At 38.0% G+C, this 24518-nt stretch overlaps 1 protein-coding gene and 1 long non-coding RNA gene across 3 annotated transcripts in view; one reads left to right on the forward strand and one right to left on the reverse strand.

Annotated features, from left to right (window-relative positions):
- LOC128640920 (uncharacterized) overlaps positions 1-24518 on the forward strand; it is a 131504-nt gene that overhangs the window by 17857 nt on the left and 89129 nt on the right. The window lies entirely within an intron of this gene.
- The window catches only part of LOC128640919 (biotin-dependent 3-methylcrotonyl-coenzyme A carboxylase beta1 subunit), a 57935-nt gene that overhangs the window by 14653 nt on the left and 18764 nt on the right, over positions 1-24518 (reverse strand). For both annotated transcript variants that reach the window (XM_053693371.1, XM_053693370.1), the window contains exons 5-9: positions 20717-20895; positions 19422-19614; positions 16773-16864; positions 11130-11286; positions 5139-5261 (exon numbers count right to left, since the gene is read on the reverse strand). In XM_053693371.1, the coding sequence (XP_053549346.1) occupies positions 5139-5261; positions 11130-11286; positions 16773-16864; positions 19422-19614; positions 20717-20895 (744 nt within the window). The remainder of the gene's footprint in view (positions 1-5138; positions 5262-11129; positions 11287-16772; positions 16865-19421; positions 19615-20716; positions 20896-24518) is intronic.

The raw sequence follows: 24518 nt of genomic DNA on the forward strand, positions 1-24518 counted from the left end.
AGACACGTGCACGTCACGCTCCTGAATCTACCTCGGGATATACACTCATGGGGGTAGATTTATCATAGTGCGAGCGGACATAATACGATGTAGCATATTATGTCCGCTGCACATCAATAAATGCCGACAGCATACACTGTCGGCATTTATCATTGCACAAGCAGTTCTTGTGAACTGCTTGTGCAATGCCGCCCCCTACAGATTTGTGGCCAATCAGCCGCTAGCAGGAGGTGTCAATCAGCCCGATCGTATTCGATCGGGTTGATTTCTGTCCGCGGCCTCAGAGCAGGTGGAAAAGTTAAGGAGCAGCGGTCTTTAGACACAGAGCTTGATAAATCGGCCCCATGGAAAAACAAAGGATATCAAAAGAAAAAAGTAAATTTGGCAATAGAAGTAAACTGGAACTTCTTTTTTTACATTTTGTTTATTGCTCTATCTCAATTATGTCACTTTAACTTTGAGTTCCATGTTTATCAAATGAAATGAGTCACAATGTTGCTTCCTCTGCATTTTCTTGTAGCCTGTGAGGCAGAGATGTTGAATGAGACATTAAACATCCGGTTGCATCAGGAAGTGTGAGTGCTGTAAAACTGCAAATTCTTCCCATCGCCTATTTAGCCCAGTAATGCCGCTGTGAATCCCAACTACATCACACAAGCTACAGATAATGGCAAATAGCACAGCAAAACCTAAAAACAATATTAGAAGGGACAAGAAACCCAAAACTTTTGTTTGTGATTTAGACAGAACAAACCATTTAAAAAAAAAGTTTCCAATTTACTTCTATAGTCAAATTTGCTTCATTCCAATGCTATTCTGTTTTGAAGAGATACCTAGGTAGGCATCTGCAGTACTAAATGGGAAGAAATAGTGCTGCCATTTAGTGCTCTTGCAAATGGATAACATTCTTGTAAAACTGCTGCCATAAAGTGCTCCAAAAATGGTCCAGCTCCTAAACATAGGATCCTGCTTTTCAACAAAAGATACCAAAAGAACAAAGAAAATTGATAATAGGAGTAAATTAGAAAGTTGCTTTAAATCATGTGCTCTGTCTGAATCATGAAAGAAACCTTTTGGGTTTAATATCCCTTTAAGGTGTTGAATACTAAATACATCATTTTTAAAAATGATTTCCCAAACATACGGCTAGATCACGAGTTTTGTCGGTAGAGCCATGCGGTGCTAACGAGCCTTTTTGTTTCACCACTCACTTAAAACAACGCTGGTATTACGAGTTTTCAGAATGGCTGCGTTAGCCTCAGAAAAGTGAGCGTTGAGCAAAATTTAGCTCCACATCTCACCTCGATACCAGCGCTGCTTAAGTCAGCGGTAAGCTGGCTAAACGTGCTCGTGCACAATTTCCCCATAGGAAACAATGGGGCTGAGCCGGCTGGAAAAAAACCTAACACCTGCAAAAAAAAAAACCGTTCATCTCCTAATGCAGCCCCATTGTTTCCTATGGGAAAATAAAAAATATGTCTACACCTAACACCCTAACATGAACCCCAAGTCTAAACACCCCTAATATTACACTTATTAACCCCTAATCTGCCACCCCCGACATCGTCGCCACCTGCATTATACTATTAACCCCTAATCTGCCGCTCCAGACACCGCCGCCACCTACATTATACCTATGAACCCCTAATCTGCTGCCCCTAACTTTGCCGACACCTACATTATATTTATTAACCCCTAATCTGCCGCCCCCAATGTCGCCGCTACCTACCTACAATTATTAACCCCTAATCTGCTGCCCCCAACATCGCCGCCACTATACTAAATTTATTAACCCCTAAACCTAAGTCTAACCCAACCCCCCTAACTTAAATATAATTTAAATAAATCTAAAGAAAATTACTATTATTAACTAAATTATTCCTATTTAAAACTAAATACTTACCTATAAAATAAACCCTAATATAGCTACAATATAACTAATAGTTACATTATAGCTATTTTAGGATTTATTTTTATTTTACAGGCAACTTTGTATTTATTTTAACTAGGTAGAATAGTTAGTAAATAGTTATTAACTATTTAATAACTTCCTAGTTAAAATAAAGACAAATTTACCTGTAAAATAAATCCTAACCTAAATTACAATTATACCTAACACTACACTATAATTAAACTAATTACCTAAACTACCTACAATTAAATTAAATAAACTAAATTACGAAAAAAAAACCCACTAAATTACAGAAAATAAAAAAAGAATTACAAGAATTTTAAACAAATTACACCTAATCTAATCCCCCTAATAAAATAAAAAAGCCCCCCAAAATAATAAAATTCCCTACCCTATACTAAATTACAAATAGCCCTTAAAAGGGCCTTTTGTGGGGCATTGCCTCAAAGTAAACAGCTCTTTTACCTGCAAAAAAAAATACAATACCACCCCAACATCCCCCCTTAAAAAAACCTAAACACTAACCCCCTGAAGATCACCCTACCTTGAGCCATCTTTGCCCAGCCCGGCACAAGTGGTCCTCCATATGGCAGAAGTCTTCATCCAATCGGGGCAGAAGAGGTCCTCCAGACGGCAGAACGCTTCATCCAGACGGCATCTTCTATCTTCATCCTTCCGGAGCGGGTCCATCTTCAATCCAGCCGACGCGGAGCATCCTTTTCAAATGAAGTCCTAACGAAGAATGAAGGTTCCTTTAAATGACGTCATCCAAGATGGCGTCATTTGAATTCCGATTGGCTGATAGAATCCTATAAGCCAATCGGAATTAAGGTAGGAAAAATCCTATTGGCTGATGTAATCAGCCAATCGGATTGAAGTTCAATCCGATTGGCTGATCCAATCGGCCAATAGGATTGACCTCGCATTCTATTGGCTGTTCCAATCAGCCAATAGACTGCAAGGTCAATCCTATTGGCTGATTGGATCAGCCAATCGGATTGAACTTCAATCCGATTAGCTGATAGCATCAGCCGATAGGATTTTTCCTACCTTAATTCCGATCAGAATTCAAGGGACGCCATCTTGGATGACGTCATTTAAAGGAACCTTCATTCTTCGTTAGGACTTCGTTTGAAGAGGATGCTCCGCGTCGGCTGGATTGAAGATGGACCCGCTCCGCTCCGGAAGGATGAAGATAGAAGATGCCGTCTGGAGGACCTCTTCTGCCCCGATCGGATGAAGACTTCTGCCATATAGAGGACCACTTGTGCCCGGCTGGGTGAAGACGGCTCAAGGTAGGGTGATCTTCAGGGTGTTAGTGTTAGGTTTTTTTAAGGGGGGATTGGGTGGGTTTAAGAATAGGGGTGTGTGAGTGGTGGTTTGTAATGTTGGGGGGGGTATTGTATTTTTTTTTTTGCAGGTAAAAGAGCTGATTACTTTGGGGCAATGTCCCGCAAAAGGCCCTTTTAAGGGCTATTTGTAATTTAGTATAGGGTAGGGAATTTTATTATTTTGGGGGGCTTTTTTATTTTATTAGGGAGATTAGATTAGGTGCAATTAGTTTAAAATTCTTGTAATTCTTTTTTTATTTTCTGTAATTTAGTGTTTTTTTCTCGTAATTTAGTTTATTTAATTTAATTGTAGGTAGTTTAGGTAATTAGTTTAATTATAGTGTAGTGTTAGGTATAATTGTAATTTAGGTTAGGATTTATTTTACAGGTAAATTTGCCTTTGTTTTAACTAGGAAGTTATTAAATAGTTAATAACTATTTAATAACTATTCTACCTAGTTAAAATAAATACAAAGTTGCCTGTAAAATAAAAATAAATCCTAAAATAGCTATAATGTAACTATTAGTTATATTGTAGCTATATCAGGGTTTATTTTATTGGTAAGTATTTAGTTTTAAATAGGAATAATGTAGTTAATGATAGTAATTTTATTTATATTTATTTAAATTATATTTAAGTTAGGGGGGGTTAGGGTTAGACTTAGGTTTAGGGGTTAATACATTTAATATAGTAGCGGCGACGTTGGGGTCTGCAGATTAGGGGTTAATAAATGTAGATAGGTGTCGGCAATGTTAGGGATGGCAGATTAGGGGTTAATAAAATGTAACTAGTGTTTGCGAGGCGGGAGTGCCGCGGTTTAGAGGTTATTACATTTATTAAAGTGGCGGCGATGTCCGGTCGGCAGATTAGGAGTTAATAATTGTAGGTAGGTGGCGGCGGCGTTGGGGGCGGCAGATTAGGGGTTAATAAATATAAATGTAGGTGTCGGCGATGTTAGGGGCAGCAGATTAGGGGTTAAAAAAATTTAGTTTAGTGTTTGCGATGTGGGGGGGGGGGGCTTGGTTTAGGGGTTAATAGGTAGTTTATGGGTGTTAGTGTACTTTTTAGCACTTTAGTTAAGAGCTTTATGTTCCGGCGTTAGCCCATAAAACTCTTAACTACTGACAGGAGAGGGTCTACCGCTCACTTCTTCCAAGACTTGTAATACCAGCGTAAGGCAAATCCCATTAAAAAGAAAGGATACGCAATTGACGTAAGGGGATTTGCGGTAAGCTCGAGACGCGGAAGAAAAGTGAGCGGTACACCTGTACCTGTCAGACTCGTAATACCAGCGGGCGTTAAAAAGCAGCGTTGGGACCTCTCAACGCTGCTTTTTAAGGCTAACGCAGAACTCGTGATCTAGCCGATCAGTTTGTAGCAATCAGTAGATTTCAAAGTCAGAAGTGTTCTTTGGTTTGGTTATTAGAGGACTGCAAGGTGTTGTAAATGGTTCTAGCAAAAAAAACAGGCAAAATAGCAGTGGAATCCTCCCCTGACTGATTGTATGTTGAATGAATGCAAAAAAAAGCAAAATAACATTTGGAATAATTGATCTTCTACATTAAAAGGAATATACAGATAATATCATCTAGTTTATAAATGTGCTATAAAAATCACAACAGTGTATGAAAGAGCTGGGTTACTAAAACCTGGTGTGTTAGGATACTTCAGGACAGGAACTGAGACAACAAGGACATGAAATAGCAGAGAAGCAAGTTATATGCGAGTACTGTGTGTGTTACAACTGGGCGAGGTAAAGGATAATATGGTAGCACTGCAAAACACATCCTCACAAAAGTGTGCAACCATTTACTTTCAGTTGTCCAATTGTGCAGACTTTTTGTTGTAAAATAGTAAATAGTAATGTAACATGGCAGGGAGTCGCATTGTATACCATGGCAAAACTTTCTCCTCCGTGACAGCCACCAATAACTATTGTGATCTTGGGGACAGTGGCACAAGCAACAGAAGACATCATGGAGGCCTGAGCTTTTAGTCTGTTGGTTTGTTCTTCTGCCTGCAATGATCAAGAATGATAAAAAACATATTGTGAAAAATCAGCTAGTTTGAAAAGAAAGCATGCTAAGGGTTAGATTAGATGTCAGACCTCTGGTTAATTTTTAAAATTTCCCCAAATTGCCCCAAAAATTACAAGAGGTCCTTCTTTTTATCAGAAGCGATAATTTGTGCTCAATTTGTAATCTAGCCCCATATATCTTGTAATAATAATTTGCTGAATACATCAAGAGGGCTTTTTTATATATATATATATATATATATATATATATATATATATACACACACACATACATACATATACACACACATATTATATATATATATATATATATATATATATATTTACACACACACACACACACACACACACACACACACACACATAATATTATACATACATACAAACACAACACATAGAAACACCCAGCACTCACCAGCTAGCTCACAGCTAAGATAAAATCACAATTGGAAAGGTTAGTCACCGCATTTGGCCAAATGGGAAAGCTCAGGCACCACGTCAAGGTCCTTTCCTTAGCCTGAGTCCCTAACACAGGCACACCATCATGCGAGCTCACAAAGCTAAACAAACTGAGAACAAAGAAGGGGTGCACAGGTGGCTGTAATCACCCATAGAAAATACAAAACATGGAAGGGAACTGCACTCCAAGACTGGATCAGGTACACATCCTGTGACTCAGTAACATCCAGCCCTGGGTGCTAAATAGCACTCCAAAAAAGCTGTGATGTCACCAGAGCCACAGGCAGTTAACCCCAGTCCGGAATGGTTGCAAGAACCAAGGGAGATTACAAATAAAAAGTAATACAACACATAGAAACACCCAGCACTCACCAGCTAGCTCACAGCTAAGATAAAATCACAACTGAAAGGTTAGTCACCGCATTTGGCCAAATGGGAAAGCTCAGGCACCACGTCATACAAACACACACACACACAGAAAGAAGCGCTCTCTCAAGGATGAATACCAGCTTGTGCTATGGCGATTTACTACCTGGGAGTAGCTTCTTTTAGCCCAAGAACTTGCTTGAAGTATATCAGTCTGTTACACTTATACTTTGTGCATTGCATTTTATATTACTATACATTTCAGATTGGGTCCTTTCAGTACTATTGCATTTAAGCTTTACACTCTCATTTGTAATTTAATACATTTAAATTTTGATCTAGCAGTGATTTTAAACATTCTGATTATGCTTTGAAAGTTTCTGCGTTACTTTAATAACTTAGGATCATACTTTGTATAAAATGACATTGTATTTTCTCAATTGTGAACGGACAGTTTCAGAAAGTGGGAGGAACAGGGCAGTTTCCTGGGCTGAACAGGGGAGTTCCCAGGATATGTCTGAGGCTCTCTCACAAGTCTGTGAAATTTTCTAAGCATTTTAAACAAGGTGGTCTCATCGATTTGTCTCGCCAGCTGTAGGCAGCTGAAGTTTGCTCAAAATACACAATACACTTATTTTGTCTAACAGAGAAGTAATATATACTAAAATAGCAAGTTAAATTGTAGTGAAAACATTTCAGTTTAATTTGTAATATTGTGATTTTTTCTATCCCAGAGAGATTCATTGCTTCCTGTGGCAGGTATCTCTTCTTATCTGGGATTTCCAGGTTGATCCCCTTTTCTTAGAAAATTCAGTGAGTTCTGCCCCTGTAAAGTCGGCACTATATTCTCTCTCCAAACTAGAGAATAATTGAGTATCTGGCACAGGGAAAGTAATGACACTCTCTGGGAAACTGAAGCTGAGAGTTTTACAGTTTTCATTTAAAAAGACATGCAAAGTACAATCTAATTTATAAAAGATACACATACAGTATATACACAATGTATGAGCCTAATTTGTTAAAGTTACACAACCTGTGAAAGCATAATCAGAATTTGAAAAATCACAATCATAAATACACTGCTGTATACAAAATATAAAGTGCAAAGTTTAAATTGAATAAAATTTGAATCTGAAGTGTAAATTGATATAAAATACAAAGCACACATTGTAAATTCAGCAGAACTCTCATGTCACGCAGTGCTATATTGCACTGGGCTTGTTGTCTCTCCATCACATACTGAAATGCAGGGAACGCCCCTTGGAGAAGTACAGCAAAATCTGCCTTTTGAATATTTCACTAGTGATCCTGCAATGCCAAAGGATCATTTTAGAAAATCTCACCTGAGTGGAGAGATTTTGAAGATCAATGCCAAAAAGAGAAACACTCTCTCAGGAACAAATACCAGCTCAGTAGCTTATTCTATGATGATTTAACACCTGGGAGCAGCCTATTTTAGCCCAAAAATGCTTTTTACAGAAAAACTAAATATCTTGTAATAATAATTTGCTGAACACATCAAGAGGGCTTTTGGATCTATATAGTTAACCACCATCTATAAATGACTCTAGTACCCCACTCTGTTTCGAGGACTTGACAGGTTTAGTATTACACAGTCTGGCCAGAAAATAAATAATTTAATTCTCCAAAACTCACTTGTAAAAATAGAAGACCAGTAGCACTGTGGATTCAATACAAAGATTCACTTTTGTTCCAGCATAGAGGGAACAAGTAATGACCACGTTTCGGGTCTTCTGCCCTTAGTCATGTCATAACAGTTAATATAAATAATGCTCATCTTTATACACTGCACCTGGTGACTCATTAGCACTCATGTTAACCCCTTCATACACGTTTCAGCAAAATTGCCTATGCTACATCCCCACCTAGTGTTGTTTAATGAAATTACAATAAAAACTTTACACATTAGTGGACAGCAAAGAATATCTACACAAATAAATTCCACTCCATATCTCTATTCATTCCTATAGGATACATACTTAGAATCTAGTTTGTAAATCCAGTGCGCTTCACGCCTCTTAAGATTCAATTCTCTATTCCCTTCCCTTTTTAAGGGGGCAACATGTTTAATTATTTGAAACCTGAGTGGGGCGACAGAATGACCAGCTTCAACAAAATGATAAAACCAAAGGAGCTTCCTTATCTTTCCTTCTTATGGCCGATTTGTGCTGTATCATCCTGTCCCTCACCCTCTGGGTCGTCTCACCTAAGTAAATAATCCCACACGGACATTTAATTAAATAAACAACATAAGTAGTATTACACGTGTGGAACCCAGAAATTTTCAATTTCTGACCTGTCAGAGGATGTGCAAATGTGTCCCCTTTAATCATACTGTTGCAGTTCGAACAGGATAAACAAGGAAAACAACCATTTCTTTTAGATGTAATGTATCCTGTATTGTCCCTTTTGCAGGTAGCTACGTCTGCCCTCACTAGTCTATCCTTGATATTACAAGACCTCTTATATGCAGAAAGAGGAAAATTCTTAAAAGTCTCATGTTGTGGATGGCAGTACATAAGTATATGCCAGTGTTTTCTTACGATCCCTGATAGTCCTCTGCTAATGACTATTCTATTCTCCAGCAGGAGTTTATCATAGAATAGTTAGAAGTTATTCTCTACTACAACTACTTTCTATTTCAAGATGATTTTTTTTATGCAGAAACAGGGAACGGCCATGGGATATTTTGAAAACTTGGTGGCGCTATATAGACAATATTTTTGGTGTATGGTGGGGTGACATTGGATCCCTTGAGAAATGTGTATCTACTCTAAATGCAGCTACATCACATATTAAGTTCACTTTGACAAATTTTTGGATACGTCAGTGTATAAAGAAGGGAATTTTTAAAAAACAGATCTATACACTAGAGAGACGGACTGTAATAGTTTGCTCCATTTCACTAGTGCACACCCCGAGGCCCTGCTAAAATCCCTCCCATGCAGCCAATTGTTGAGGTTGAGACAAATTGTCCAAGATGACAGTTTAATAGATGCCAGATTATGTGAGATGGGACAGAAATTTATTGAAAGGAGTTACCTCAAGGCCAATATTCAAGAAACTATTAAAAAAAGTCCATGAAATCCCCAGAACAGAGGTATTAAGCCCCAGAATAAGAGAAGGGAAGGATAAAAAACAAGATAGAATGGCTTTTGTTTCCGTACATAATGTGTTGAGTAAACGGATCTCAGGGATCGTAAGAAAACACTGGCATTCTATGTATCCTAAAGGAATGAATAGAGATATGGAGTGGAATTTATTTACTTTGCTGCCCACTAATGTGTATTGTTTTTATTGTAATTTCATTAAACAACACTAGGTGGGGATGTAACAAGTAATTTTGCTGAAAAGTGTATTAAGGGTTTAACATAAATGTTAATGAGAATGCTAATGAGACACCGGGTGCAGTGTATAAAGGTGAGCATTATTGGTATTAACTGTTATGACATGACTAAGGGCAGAAGGCCCGAAACGTGGTCATTACTTGTTCCCTCTATGCTGGAATAAAATTGAATCTTTGAATTGAATCCAGTGCTGCTGGTCTTCTTTTTTTAATGATTTTTGGTGTTACAGGCCCCTGCAGCGTGCACGTGAGTAAAGAAGGAAAGTGCTGGACGGTGTGATTGTCTGTTTCCAAAACTCACTTGAGACGGGTGCTGGAAAATCAAGCGACACACGTCAATGCTATTTAGTAAATGCTTTTCTTTCACATAACTGTGGTGGTTAACATATATCAAACCTCTCACCAATACAAATTTGGCTTAGATTACAAGTGGAGCACAACATTTTAGCATTTTCTCTGTAGGTCTATACTGGAGTGGATAAGACAGAAAAGTATCGATAACTGGCCGCAGTGATGAAGCAAATCATATAAAACTGCCTTTGTAATGAATAACAGATCACTTTGGTTCTCACAACCATTACTGGCTGAACAGACAGACTGCTTGAATGGACAGCTGCCAAGGCGGCTGCTAGCACTGACTTACCTGAGCAGTCACAGTACTCATATGGCGTTGAGCAGCAGGAGTAAGCAAAGGGGAGTGCGATAGAGCAATTGATTGGTTTGCCTTGTTTATGCGTCAGGGGCGGGAAAAGGACCCAAAATACGGGACATTTAAATGTCCTTTTTGTTTATTTTTCTTTTTTTTACAGTTATCAGATACGTGGCAACCCTACTCTCCTCATGTGCTGCCCCTGCTCGGCTACCAGAATTCTACCAGGACCCACTGTAGATCCAGCCCTGCTTACAACACATTAAAAAGGGTTAGCAAGGCATAAATAACTATACATTATTAATAAGAATAGCAAACCTGATAGGGTTTTATTTTAAATAGAATATGTATCTTACATAAGTCTTACATTGGTCTTCTGGAAAGCACCAAAGGCAGCATTACCTCCGACTACCAGCAATGCCTGCGTTTGGTCTTATAGAATGTGCACAAGCAGACTATATGCTATAAATAAGACATTCCACCGGCATCTTAAACCAGTAATGTCACTTAAAAGGGTGTTCTACTGTAATAATATAATGCACTGCTTCATCAGTACATTATTAAAATTAATTCTCAATGCTTACAAAGTTTGTAACCCCCCAAAAATAGATTAAACACATAGTTAAAGCCTCCCTATCAAAATGTAATGCATTTGCACTCATGGCTGGTGATCTAATCAGGAACAGCATATGCATATAGCCGACAATCCCCTGTCCTGCTCAGGGTAGCTCATGAACACAGGGGTATAAAAAAATACAACAATTTACCACTACAACTGAATGTCACTCAGTGGGATGCAATACAACTTGTCACTTGCGAGGAATAATATTTTGTATGTTTGCTATTTATGCACTAACTGGGTGGTTAAGAAACTCACACTCCTTGTATCTCGACTTGCTAAATAACAGTTATGTTATATTAATTGGGAACGATATTTATTTTACTGATATCGGCTAGACCCTAACTCCCTACAGATCATACAGTTTATGCCAATAAGGGCCTTTACCTTATATACGTTTGTTGGTGCAGATTCCTGAGAAGCAGTATTCTGAAGAAACAGAAGAGGAATACCACGTTGGCTACATAACTGCACAAAATGGCTTCCTTTTAATGAGGCATCGTGGGTAAGGGATCCATTGCTAGCTACAATCCCAACCAAATGTCTGGCAAGAAAAATAAAAATACAAGGATTTATTTTTTAAAACAATAAACAGTAATTAGTCTTTACGGCCTGTAACCGGCCACACTACACACTGACATGTCAAGTTTATAAGGAGAGGTCCGAATTACTTTAATAGAAACAAAATAAATAAAATCCCTTTCATCTGCTTAATAAAACAAACCATAGTGTGGTATTTAAAGGGACATGGAACTCAAAATTAAACTTTCATGATTCAGATAGAGTAAGCAATTTGGGGGGGAAATCTAGATTGCTTCTGTTATTACGATTTACTTAAAGGGACAGTACACTCCAGAACTTTTCTTGTTTAAAAAGATAGATAATCCCTTTATTACTTATTCCCCAGTTTTGCATAACCAACACTGTTATATTAATACACTTTTTCCCTCTGTGATTACCTTGTATCTAAGCCTCTGCAGACTGCCCCCTTATCTCAGTTCTTTTAACAGACTTGCATCTTAGCCAATCAGTGACCTCTCATAATTAACTCCACCGCGTGAGCACAATGTTATCTATATGGCACACATGAACTAACGCCCTGAAGCTGTGAAAAACTGTCAAATGCATTCAGAGAGGTGGAGGCGGTCTTCAAGGGCTTAGAAATTAGAATATGAGCCTACCTAGGTTTAGCTTTCAACAAAGAAAACAAAAAGAACAAAGAACATTTGATGATAAAAGTAAATTTAATTTTGACTAGACTGTCCCTTTAATACTATTGATATCCTTTGTTGAAGGAGCATGCCTAGGTAGGCTTCCATATTAAGCACTAGATGGCAGCAGTGTTCCATCAGTTTGTAACAATATTATACACTTTTGAGCACTAGATGGCAGCAGTGTTGCATCAGTTTGTAACAATGTTATACACTTTTGAGCATTAGATGACAGCAGTGTTGCATCAGTTTGTAACAATGTTATACACTTTTGAGCACTAGATGGCAGCAGTGTTGCAACAGTTTGTAACAATGTTATACACTTTTGAGCACTATATGGCAGCAGTGTTGCATCAGTTTGTAACAATGTTATACACTTTTGAGCACTAGATGGCAGCAGTGTTGCAACAGTTTGTAACAATGTTATACACTTTTGAGCACTAGATGGCAGCAGTGTTGCATCAGTTTGTAACAATGTTATACACTTTTGCGCACTAGATGGCAGCAGTGTTGCATCAGTTTGTAACAATGTTATACACTTTTGAGCATTAGATGACAGCAGTGTTGCATCAGTTTGTAACAATGTTATACACTTTTGAGCACTAGATGGCAGCAGTGTTGCATCAGTTTGTAACAATGTTATACACTTTTGAGCACTAGATGGCAGCAGTGTTGCATCAGTTTGTAACAATGTTATACATTTTTGAGCACTAGATGGCAGCAGTGTTGCATCAGTTTGTAACAATGTTATACACTTTTGCGCACTAGATGGCAGCAGTGTTGCATCAGTTTGTAACAATGTTATACACTTGAGCATTATATGGCAGCAGTGTTGCATCAGTTTGTAACAATGTTATACACTTTTGAGCACTAGATGGCAGCAGCGTTGCATCAGTTTGTAACAATGTTATACACTTTTGAGCACTAGATGGCAGCAGTGTTGCATCAGTTTGTAACAATGTTATACATTTTTTAGCACTAGATGGCAGCAGTATTGCATCAGTTTGTAACAATGTTATACACCTTTGAGCACTAGATGGCAGCAGTGTTGCATCAGTTTGAAAAATTTTATACACTTGAGCACTAGATGGCAGCAGTGTTGCATCAGTTTGTAACAATGTTATACACTTTTGAGCACTATATGGCAGCAGTGTTGCATCAGTTTGTAACAATGTTATACACTTTTGAGCACTAGATGGCAGTAGTGTTGCATCAGTTTGTAACAATGATATACACTTTTAAACACTTGATGGCAGCAGTGTTGCATCAGTTTGTAACAATGTTATACACTTTTGAGCACTAGATGGCAGCAGTGTTGCATCAGTTTGTAACAATGTTATAAACTTTTGAGCACTAGATGGCAGCAGTGTTGCATCAGTTTGTAACAATGTTATACACTTTTGAGCACTAGATGGCAGCAGTGTTGCATCAGTTTGAAACAATGTTATACACTTTTGAGCACTAGATGGCAGCAGTGTTGCATCAGTTTGTAACAATGTTATAAACTTTTGAGCACTAGATGGCAGCAGTGTTGCATCAGTTTGAAACAATGTTATACACTTTTGAGCACTAGATGGCAGCAGTGTTGCATCAGTTTGTAACAATGTTATAAACTTTTGAGCACTAGATGGCAGCAGTGTTGCAACAGTTTGTAACAATGTTATACACTTTTGAGCACTATATGGCAGCAGTGTTGCATCAGTTTGTAACAATGTTATACACTTTTGAGCACTAGATGGCAGTAGTGTTGCATCAGTTTTTAACAATGATATACACTTTTAAACACTTGATGGCAGCAGTGTTGCATCAGTTTGTAACAGTTATACACTTTTGAGCACTAGATGGCAGTAGTGTTGCATCAGTTTGTAAAAATGTTATACACTTTTGAGCACTAGATGGCAGCAGTATTGCATCAGTTTGTAACAATGTTATAAACTTTTGAGCACTAGATGGCAGTAGTGTTCCATCAGTTTGTAACAATGTTATACACTTTTGAGCACTAGATGGCAGCAGTGTTGCATCAGTTTGTAACAATGTTATAAACTTTTAAACACTTGATGGCAGCAGTGTTGCATCAGTTTGTAAAAATTTTATACACTTTTGAGCACTAGATGGCAGCAGTGTTGCATCAGTTTGTAACAATGTTATAAACTTTTGAGCACTAGATGGCAGCAGTGTTGCATCAGTTTGAAACAATGTTATACACTTTTGAGCACTAGATGGCAGCAGTGTTGCATCAGTTTGTAACAATGTTATAAACTTTTGAGCATTAGATGGCAGCAGTGTTGCAACAGTTTGTAACAATGTTATACACTTTTGAGCACTATATGGCAGCAGCGTTGCATCAGTTTGTAACAATGTTATACACTTTTGAGCACTAGATGGCAGTAGTGTTGCATCAGTTTGTAACAATGATATACACTTTTAAACACTTGATGGCAGCAGTGTTGCATCAGTTTGTAACAATGTTATACACTTTTGAGCACTAGATGGCAGCAGTGTTGCATTAGTTTGTAACAATGTTATACACTTTTGAGCACTAGATGGCAGCAATGTTGCATCAGTTTGTAACAATGTTATAAACTTTTGAGCACTAGATGGCAGCAGTGTTGCATCAGTTTGTAACAATGTTATACACTTTTGAGCACTAGATGGCAGCAGTGTTGCATCAGTTTGAAACAATGTTATACACTTTTGAGCACTAGATGGCAGCAGTGTTGCATCAGTTTGTAACAATGTTATAAACTTTTGAGCACTAGATGGCAGCAGTGTTGCATCAGTTTGAAACAATGTTATACACTTTTGAGCACTAGATGGCAGCAGTGTTGCATCAGTTTGTAACAATGTTATAAACTTTTGAGCACTAGATGGCAGCAGTGTTGCAACAGTTTGTAACAATGTTATACACTTTTGAGCACTATATGGCAGCAGTGTTGCATCAGTTTGTAACAATGTTATACACTTTTGAGCACTAGATGGCAGTAGTGTTGCATCAGTTTGTAACAATGATATACACTTTTAAACACTTGATGGCAGCAGTGTTGCATCAGTTTGTAACAATGTTATACACTTTTGAGCACTAGATGGCAGCAGTGTTGCATTAGTTTGTAACAATGTTATACACTTTTGAGCACTAGATGGCAGTAGTGTTGCATCAGTTTGTAAAAATGTTATACACTTTTGAGCACTAGATGGCAGCAGTGTTGCATCAGTTTGTAACAATGTTATAAACTTTTGAGCACTAGATGGCAGCAGTGTTGCATCAGTTTGTAACAATGTTATAAACTTTTAAACACTTGATGGCAGCAGTGTTGCATCAGTTTGTAAAAATTTTATACACTTTTGAGCACTAGATGGCAGCAGTGTTGCATCAGTTTGTAACAATGTTATAAACTTTTGAGCACTAGATGGCAGCAGTGTTGCATCAGTTTGAAACAATGTTATACACTTTTGAGCACTAGATGGCAGCAGTGTTGCATCAGTTTGTAACAATGTTATAAACTTTTGAGCACTAGATGGCAGCAGTGTTGCAACAGTTTGTAACAATATTATACACTTTTGAGCACTATATGGCAGCAGTGTTGCATCAGTTTGTAACAATGTTATACACTTTTGAGCACTAGATGGCAGTAGTGTTGCATCAGTTTGTAACAATGATATACACTTTTAAACACTTGATGGCAGCAGTGTTGCATCAGTTTGTAACAATGTTATACACTTTTGAGCACTAGATGGCAGCAGTGTTGCATTAGTTTGTAACAATGTTATACACTTTTGAGCACTAGATGGCAGCAGTGTTGCATCAGTTTGTAACAATGTTATAAACTTTTGAGCACTAGATGGCAGTAGTGTTGCATCAGTTTGTAAAAATGTTATACACTTTTGAGCACTAGATGGCAGCAGTGTTGCATCAGTTTGTAACAATGTTATAAACTTTTGAGCACTAGATGGCAGTAGTGTTGCATCAGTTTGTAACAATGTTATACACTTTTGAGCACTAGATGGCAGCAGTGTTGCATCAGTTTGTAACAATGTTATAAACTTTTAAACACTTGATGGCAGCAGTGTTGCATCAGTTTGTAAAAATTTTATACACTTTTGAGCACTAGATGGCAGCAGTGTTGCATCAGTTTGTAACAATGTTATAAACTTTTGAGCACTAGATGGCAGTAGTGTTGCATCAGTTTGTAACAATGTTATACACTTTTGAGCACTAGATGGCAGCAGTGTTGCATCAGTTTGTAACAATGTTAAACACTTTTAAACACTTGATGGCAGTAGTGTTGCATCAGTTTGTAACAATGTTATACACTTTTGAGCACTAGATGGCAGCAGTGTTGCATCAGTTTGTAACAATGTTAAACACTTTTAAACACTTGATGGCAGCAGTGTTGCATCAGTTTGTAACAATGTTAAACACTTTTAAACACTTGATGGCAGTAGTGTTGCATCAGTTTGTAACAATGTTAAACACTTTTAAACACTTGATGGCAGCAGTGTTGTGAAACTGTAAGCAATAGACAGCAGCAGACATCAACCTTCCAAGTGGGTGGGGGACAGAGCCAGCCAATTTGAAAGTTTTTTTTTTGCTGAGTTTGTGATAGGTTGGTATGATATAGACAATAAAAAAAACACCCAAGAAGAATATATAACGTCTTTGAATGGCAAATTCAAAAAGATTAGAAAGTGAGCTCATGCTAGAAAATAAATATTTTAAACTAAAAGTTTGAGCAAACATCTGTGCATTTTAACTTCACATCAGCTCAAGAAAGTGCCAGAGGAGCGGATACTGACAACCCCTTACAGATTTTGTACTCACCCTTCAACTGAAGCAAAACCTGTAACTAACGTTGTTCCATATTCAGCTTTGAATTCAAGGAACCTACTGCCATCTATGAGCCGGCTGAGAATCTGCAAATATAATGACAATAAAAAGTGAAAAGATCTATTTCTACAACCAGTATCATGGAATGCTGAGTTTTGTTTGCGTGCATTAGTAAAGTCATACTTAAATTATTATTATTATTATTATTATTATTACTAAGGGACAGTAAACGTTCATACATAATAGCCCCTAGATTAAAGTTTAATATTTTAAATATAGATAAGTTTAAGTTTGCAGAGCAAAAGCGCAGTGGAAGCGTTTAAAATGTTATTTTAGACTTACCCAAAAACGCATATTCTGGCCGCCTACGAATCCAAAGCTTTTTTTCAGCAATTGCCATCATTGCCCCAGCAGCCAATAGTGGAGTGAATGTCCGTCTTCTCTAATTTTGAAAGCGCGCATTCCCTCTCGCCCTGCATATGCGCACTCAAACGATCCAACAGCCATATACACAGAGTCTCAGTGCTTTGTGCATTGAGATTCTGTGTTTGAGATTGAGCCGATTCTGAGTATTGCACATGCGCAGAGGATGTGGGAATGCGCGCTCTGGTTTAGAAAATGGGCAGAAATGTTTTTTTTTGATTGACATGACCTCCCTGGAGCACTCGTGAAAAAAAAAATAATCCCGGGCTGCATGGGCGGATAATGGAGCGAATATTATGTACGTTTTTTGCTTTATTTTAAAACGCTTCCGTAGCACTTGCTCTGCAATTTAAGATAAAAATGTATTTAAGAACATGAAGTGCTTATTATTAATGAATTTAGATAAATGTGTATGGTCCCTTTAAGCAAAGGCAGCAACACTTGGAGCCAAAACCCCATACTAATACTAAACACACTATAAAAAATATAGGTCAAGTTCTAGGGTTACCTAAGATACAGCAAGTACCACACTAGGCACATCATCATTTAACAACCTGTCATCCCTACAAGCCATAGAGTACCATTGGAGGTAATATTGTCTTTATTTGGAAGCCATTCTGGCATACTGCAGATAGCACAGGTGGCATATTAACATCATTACAAATGACACTGCACAAGCAGCATGTAACACTACAGACACCTTAATGGCCCTAATCAATAACCTATATGTGTAGGACCACCCAACTTCAAAGACTGAGTTATCCCACCTACCGTTTAAGTAGGCATATTTTATGTATATATTGATACTGCCGGGTGTCACTCAGGTTTTTGAAAAGCAGTAATGTATTCTGCACGTACATCCCTTTAAAGGGCAGGTTAGCCCATCCTATGCACAGCGCATTGACAAAGCCTTCTTATTAGTGACCAGGAGGCAACACAGCTTTTAATGTTCTTTCAAAGAAAGGCTAATATTGTAACCCACCTGCCAGCGTTTGCCCACCATCACCCACCTGCCAAAACCTGCATTGCCCATATACCACACACAAACTTACTCAGTCGGGTATACAGGGTGACAATCCAGCAAGAAGTGGAGAGTGCCCCCCTCCTCTCCCCAAAGCAGATCACGGACGGATCCCTTGATCCCCCAGGAGTAGTGCAGAGGAGGAGGGAGGGGATCTCTTTGACAGGCCAAGTTTCCCAGTGCTGATCCAGCGGCCCATCTAACCCCTCACGGAGAGCTTGAGATCTTAACCCGACTCGTTTGCATAGCTGTGTCGCAACAGCTGATTGGTTAGTTAGCATAACCGCTTCCCTGCTGATTGGTTGCGACTCACAGCTTCCGGCTGGCGGGTAGCAGTCAATGCACAGCTCAGTGAGTGCGTGGAGTAGGCGGAGAGGGGCTGAGTGAATGTGTTGGGGCTTCGGGTACCTCAGTAGTAAGCTGCTTAGTTCATCATTTTGCCGGGACAGTCGGGGACATTTAAAATGGTCAGGACTGGGTCCCAATTTCCGGGACTGTCCTGACAAAAATGGGATAGTTGGCAACTATGCAAAGCTACCTACCTATCTCGACTAATTTAAAGGGACATAAAACCCAATTTTTTTCTTTCATGATTCAGATAGAAAATACAATTTTAAACAACTTTCCAATTGACTTATTTTATCAAATGTTCTTTGTTTTCTTGTTATCCTTTGTTGAAAAGTAGGGACATAAGCTCTGGAGTGTGCACATATCTGTGGCACTATATTGCAGCAGTTTTGCAACAATGTTATACATTAGCAGGAGCACTAGATGGCAGCACCAATTCCTATCATGTAGTGCTCCAGACATGTGCTCGCTACCTATCTGGATATCTCTTTAACAAAGAATAACAAGAGAACAAAGAACATTTTATAATAGGAGTACATTTGAAACTTCTTTAAAATTGCATTATCTACCTGAATCATGAAAGAAAAATTCTGGGTTTCATGTCCCTTTAAATTTAAAATAAAATATTAACATACAATTTGTGTTATTTGATGGGCACCTCTGAAACCTCTGCCTATGGGCACAATGTCTATAAATTGTTTTTCACCTTTGCAATTAACCAGTTCTGTAAATGGCTTCTAAGAGCATTGAGAGTTCCTAAAGGAAGGGGAATCATGCAAGTGTTACCAATTGGCTGCCATCTTTCCTAGTAGTCAATGTGTACATTAGATAATCACAACACAAACCCTCACCAGTTTAACGTTCAGAGTGCACCTATAGTCGCGCGGTGCAAGTCCCACAAGTTCCTCAGTGTCATATAAAGGGGCCTCATAGTCTGTTATTTCTTCAGGCAGAAATTCAAAATTAAAAGTTGAAATAATTTGCCGAACACAATTATAGGCTTCTTCTTCTGCTGCTGCAAAGTAGTCAACACACCCACTGACTCTAGAGAAGATATAAGTAACCAACAGACAATATAAAGATTAGAGAAATACAACAGTTTAAGTTCTCTATAAGACACCTATTATTTCTATCAGACTATAATGTCAACATAGTATTAAAGGCACCTTAAAGTGAAAGTAAATCCTAGTGTTGTACAAACACTAGGATTGACTATTGAAACAAATAAAGGGCACTTTCATTCATGAAGTATAAGATACTTAATGTAGAAAGCTCATTTATTTGTTTCAACCGATCGCCGTTCTCAGCTTCTACAGCAACTCACGGCTAAAAAATCCCATGGACACCAAGCCGCATTTACTGTACGGCTGTTGGCTAAGAGGTGAAAACGCCACCTCTTAGCAAAAAAATTTTAGCCGTGGGCTGCTGTAGCAGCTAAAAACGGCAATCAATTGAAACAAACTTTAAACTCAAAATGTATTTTCACATAAAATAATTACAAGTAATAAAAATAAGTAGTATGATAAATGGTGGTTTTAATCTGCCTTCTATAAGGCTTGAGTGCATACTAAAGGATTTAGAGCTCTAACCGTGCTTCATGCAACACAGTGATAGTGTAATAATCAGTACAGGAGTTCATTGATATATGCCAGTCAGTTATTGGCCACAAGCTTTTTTTAGGGGTATATCCCTGGACAAAAAACTAATGTAAATGTAAATAAATAACTTTAAAGGGAGAGTAAACTCAAATTTTAAGTTAGCATAATTCAAACAAACTATTGCAATACAATTATTCATTCATATTCTTTCTGATTTATAAATAAAAAATGAATTGAATGTGCCTTTATTGTTCTTGATATGACCTTTATTTCCTGCACAGAAGAAGAGATATACAAGTAATACTCAGCTATATGTGCTAGTTTACATAATCTTACTATAAACACTGCTGTTTTCTTGTGATCTAATTCTTCACAAGTTCCTATTAAATAAATAATAAAACACAAGCCAGTGAATTGCTGCTATTCATACAACCCCTGCAGAATTCTTCCGCTTGTTCACAGGTCAATAGAGAGAATCAAAGCAGCACAGGTACGGACTCTTGTAATAAAGTCTTACCTAAACCACAGGTATGTACTGATACTTATACCTAGAATGTAGCTTGGCTCCTCCCAGGTCTTCAGATGAGACATCCTCTCCTGTGGCAGCTTTAACCAACGGAGGACCTCCCAGATATATAGTACCGATCCTGTCTACTATAATGGTCTCTTCTGCAACAGTTGCAATATAGGCACCTCCAGCTGTGCAAGAGCCACAAACTACAGACACCTGGTTCACAAATAAATAAATATTAAACATTAATTTATATGAGCCGTAAAGCCCAAATATATATGAACAATTAAGATAATGTAAAGCCATGATTGTCCACAAGGGGCAGGAGAGAGCAAATACCCCCACTAGCTTGGGCACATTATTATTATAATATAATATTATAATTATATAATATGATAACAGTGGTCCCAAAGACCTGGAGATTAAAATTATAGAATGGATCCCTCCTAATATATGGGATACTAATAGACTGCTAAAGTTGCGCCAACGAGAGACATTCTGGATTAAAAGATTGGATTGTCTCTACCCTCAAGGATTAAATATTGATTTGGATATTCAGGCTTTTTTAATATAAATGTATTCATGTAGTTTAAATATATTGTCTAAATGTTTTCATTTTTAATCTTTTACTCTATAGATTAATTTTTATAATAAGGATCTGCTGCATATAGTAGTTGTTGTGATGCATCTAGATAAGAGGTAAGCCATTTTCCCTATATTTTTTAATTGTATGTTTTTTTCATTGCACACATAAAGTTTTTTGATATATTTATACATGGTATTATAATATGAAATTTTAGCATAGTATTTATTGTTACTGAGTATGTATATTTTATTGCCAATCAATTTGTGTATAATGTGAAGTTTAAACATTTTGTATTATATGAATATTTTGTATGGAACCTTAAGAGTTAATACGAGATGAGGTCTTTTACCCTGCCTTTAAAAGGCAGGTAGGAGGTGTCAATTATCCCTCTTGAAAAAGTTCCTGTGCGGAATGAAACGTCGAGTGGACATACATAGTGTGCAGTATCAGGCTCCTGTGAGGCCACTATTAGTGTCTGTAATTGAACACGAAAACACTAAGTGGGCTGAGGACCTTCGAACATTTTTACACATTGAACTACTGGTATATAATAGACTCTAAGGGGGACCCGGTATACTACGGTTAAGTAGTGGTCCTAATGTGGAGGTGGAGTTAACATAGACTTGGATGGCTTTACACACAATCTCGCTACACAACCTATAGCGAGTAGGCCTAAAGTCAAAGACGCATCGGATTGGTCCAGCTGTGAACACACCCCTCTCCATCCGGGTCACAGACACTCCATCTTGGAAATAGTGGTATCGGAGCTGCAAACGCCGGAACTGGGGATAGTATCAAGTTTCAACTATATACGGCTTGTATATGCTTTTTGTATTGTGAGTGCGATTTTTTGTTATATGCAAACATTAAAGTTACACATTTAATCTGCTCTTAGATGCGGTGGGTGCTTCTGTCTTTTCTTGTTTTTTCAGCTTTATACATGGAGTTCGTGATGGGACTTTTTTAAGGAGCAGCCATTCAATAATCGTTATACAAAGAACTGTTATTCAGCACTTTTGGAACATTTTTGATTGTTATAGTTCAGCTATGGAACTGTAAGATTTCTTTATATATTTATATTTTTATGGTTGATGTTATATTTTTAGTTGTGTGTTATCCTTGAACGGCGATCAAATATATAGTCACTGGTCTAGTATTCAGGAGGTACATTATGCACGCTTTTATATACTTACTCAGAGATATATGAAATCTTTTTTATTAGTTTTATACAATATTTATTGAACTTTTATTGTGGGCAGCGCCTGTATTAACTTCCTTTTTTTTATACATTATTATTATACTTTATTTATGAAGCCCCAACATATTCCGCAGCGCTGTCCATGGATACAATTCATTTAAATAAAACAATACAAGACTTGTAAGAGACAGGACAAAATTTTACAAACACATACAAGAGGAATTGAGGGCCCTATTCCTGTGGGAACTTACAATCTAGAAGGGTAGAGGGTTGAGAAGGAGAAGGTGAGGATTGCAAGATTGAGAAAGATGTTAATGCAGAGTTAGATGAGGGAAATGTTAGGTAAGTGAAATTAATTTATTATTGAGTTGGGTGGTAGGCTTCTTTGAACAAAAAAGTCTTCAGGGATCATTTAAAGGATGAAATATTAGGGAAAACACTGCTGTTCCCGAGGGTAGGTGCTCCATGACAGAAGTCCTGCAGTCTAGCATGGGAAGAGGTGATAGTCAAAGATGCAAGGAGCAGGTCATTATTGGATCTTAGTGGGCGGGCTGGAGTATACTTGTTTATTAGAGAGGATAGGTAGTGGGGAGCTGCATTAGTGAGAGCTTTGTATGTAAGGGTGAGAATTTAGAATTTAATTCTCCTGTGAATGGGGAGCCAATGAAAGGAGCAGAGAGGTGCAGCAGATACAGAGCAACGGGAAAGGTGGATTAGCCTGGCAGAGGCATTTAGGATGGATTAAAGGGGGGAGAAGGCAGGAAAGAGGAAGGCCAGTAAGTAGGTGATTGCAGTAGTCAAGTCGGGAAATAACCAAGGGAGTGGATTATTTGCTTTGTGGTGCTAGCGCTCAGAAAACTGTGAATCTTGGAAATATTGCGTAGGTGGTTGCAGCAGGATGAAGAAAGTGATTGGATGTGGAGGACGAAGGATAGATTTGTCAAGTATAACTCTGAGGTAGTGGACTTGGGGCGATGGGGAAATGGTGATGAACTTGAAAGGTCAGAAGTCGGTGTAGAACTTGATGGTGGATTAGAAGGAGCTCAGTCTTGGACATGTTAATCTTTAAGTGGTGATAGGCCATCCAGGAAGAAATACCAGATAAGCAGTCGCCGACCTGAGAAAGGACAGAGGGAGAAAGAGCAGGGGTGGAGAGGTAGAGCTGGGTGTCATCAGCATAGAGTTGATATTTGAAGCCATGACTGTTGAAAAGTTTACCCAGTGAAGAAGTATAAATGGACAAGCGTAGAGGACCCAGAACAGATCCTTGAGGTACTCCAACAGACAGAGGCATTGGAGAGGAGGAGTCACAAGCAAATGACACAGAAAAAGACCTGTGAGAAAGATAGGAGTGAACCCAAGAAAGAGCAGTGTCACAGAGGCCAAAAGAGCTAAGGGAGTGGTCAACTGTGTCGAAGGCAGCTGAGAGGTCAAGTAAGATGAGTAGTGGCCATAACTTTTAGCAGAGAGAAGATCGTTAGTAACCTTGGTAAAGGCAGTCTCAGTTGAGTGTTTGGGACGTAATCCAGATTAGAGTCTAATTATGAGGACAGACAGTAAAAGATCTTTATTTATCCACTGTAATTCAAAGGAGCAAGTGATCCATGATTGGAAAAAAGAGAATAACATCTATCAGCTGTAAATCTATTTCTGACAATAACAAACCAATACACCCAAAACACATACAATTAACTCTTTTAAAAGAGGGGGGTCACATGACCTTCTAGATAACACAGTCAATGTAAAAAATGGTTTACTGTAATAAAAGGGGCAAGGTGTACTTCTGTCCCATAAAATTAAAGGACCCATAAAAATCTAAAATTAAAAGGTACCTTATTGGTCAACTCACTAGTCCCTGCCTCCATTTGTGCTCCATTAAAGGAGGACCACTAAATTCAGTAGAGTTGCATAATTAACAAGTGCATAATAAAAACACAATAATCTAACACTGAATAAGCAGTAAAAAAAAATTAACAAATTTATTTTTTCTCCCATTTTCCAGCCCCTTGTATCATGTGACAGACATCAGCCAATCCCAGACTATTATATGTATAC

The sequence above is a fragment of the Bombina bombina genome, chromosome 10 (assembly GCF_027579735.1).
Source record: "Bombina bombina isolate aBomBom1 chromosome 10, aBomBom1.pri, whole genome shotgun sequence".
Classification (NCBI taxonomy): Eukaryota; Metazoa; Chordata; class Amphibia; order Anura; family Bombinatoridae; genus Bombina; species Bombina bombina.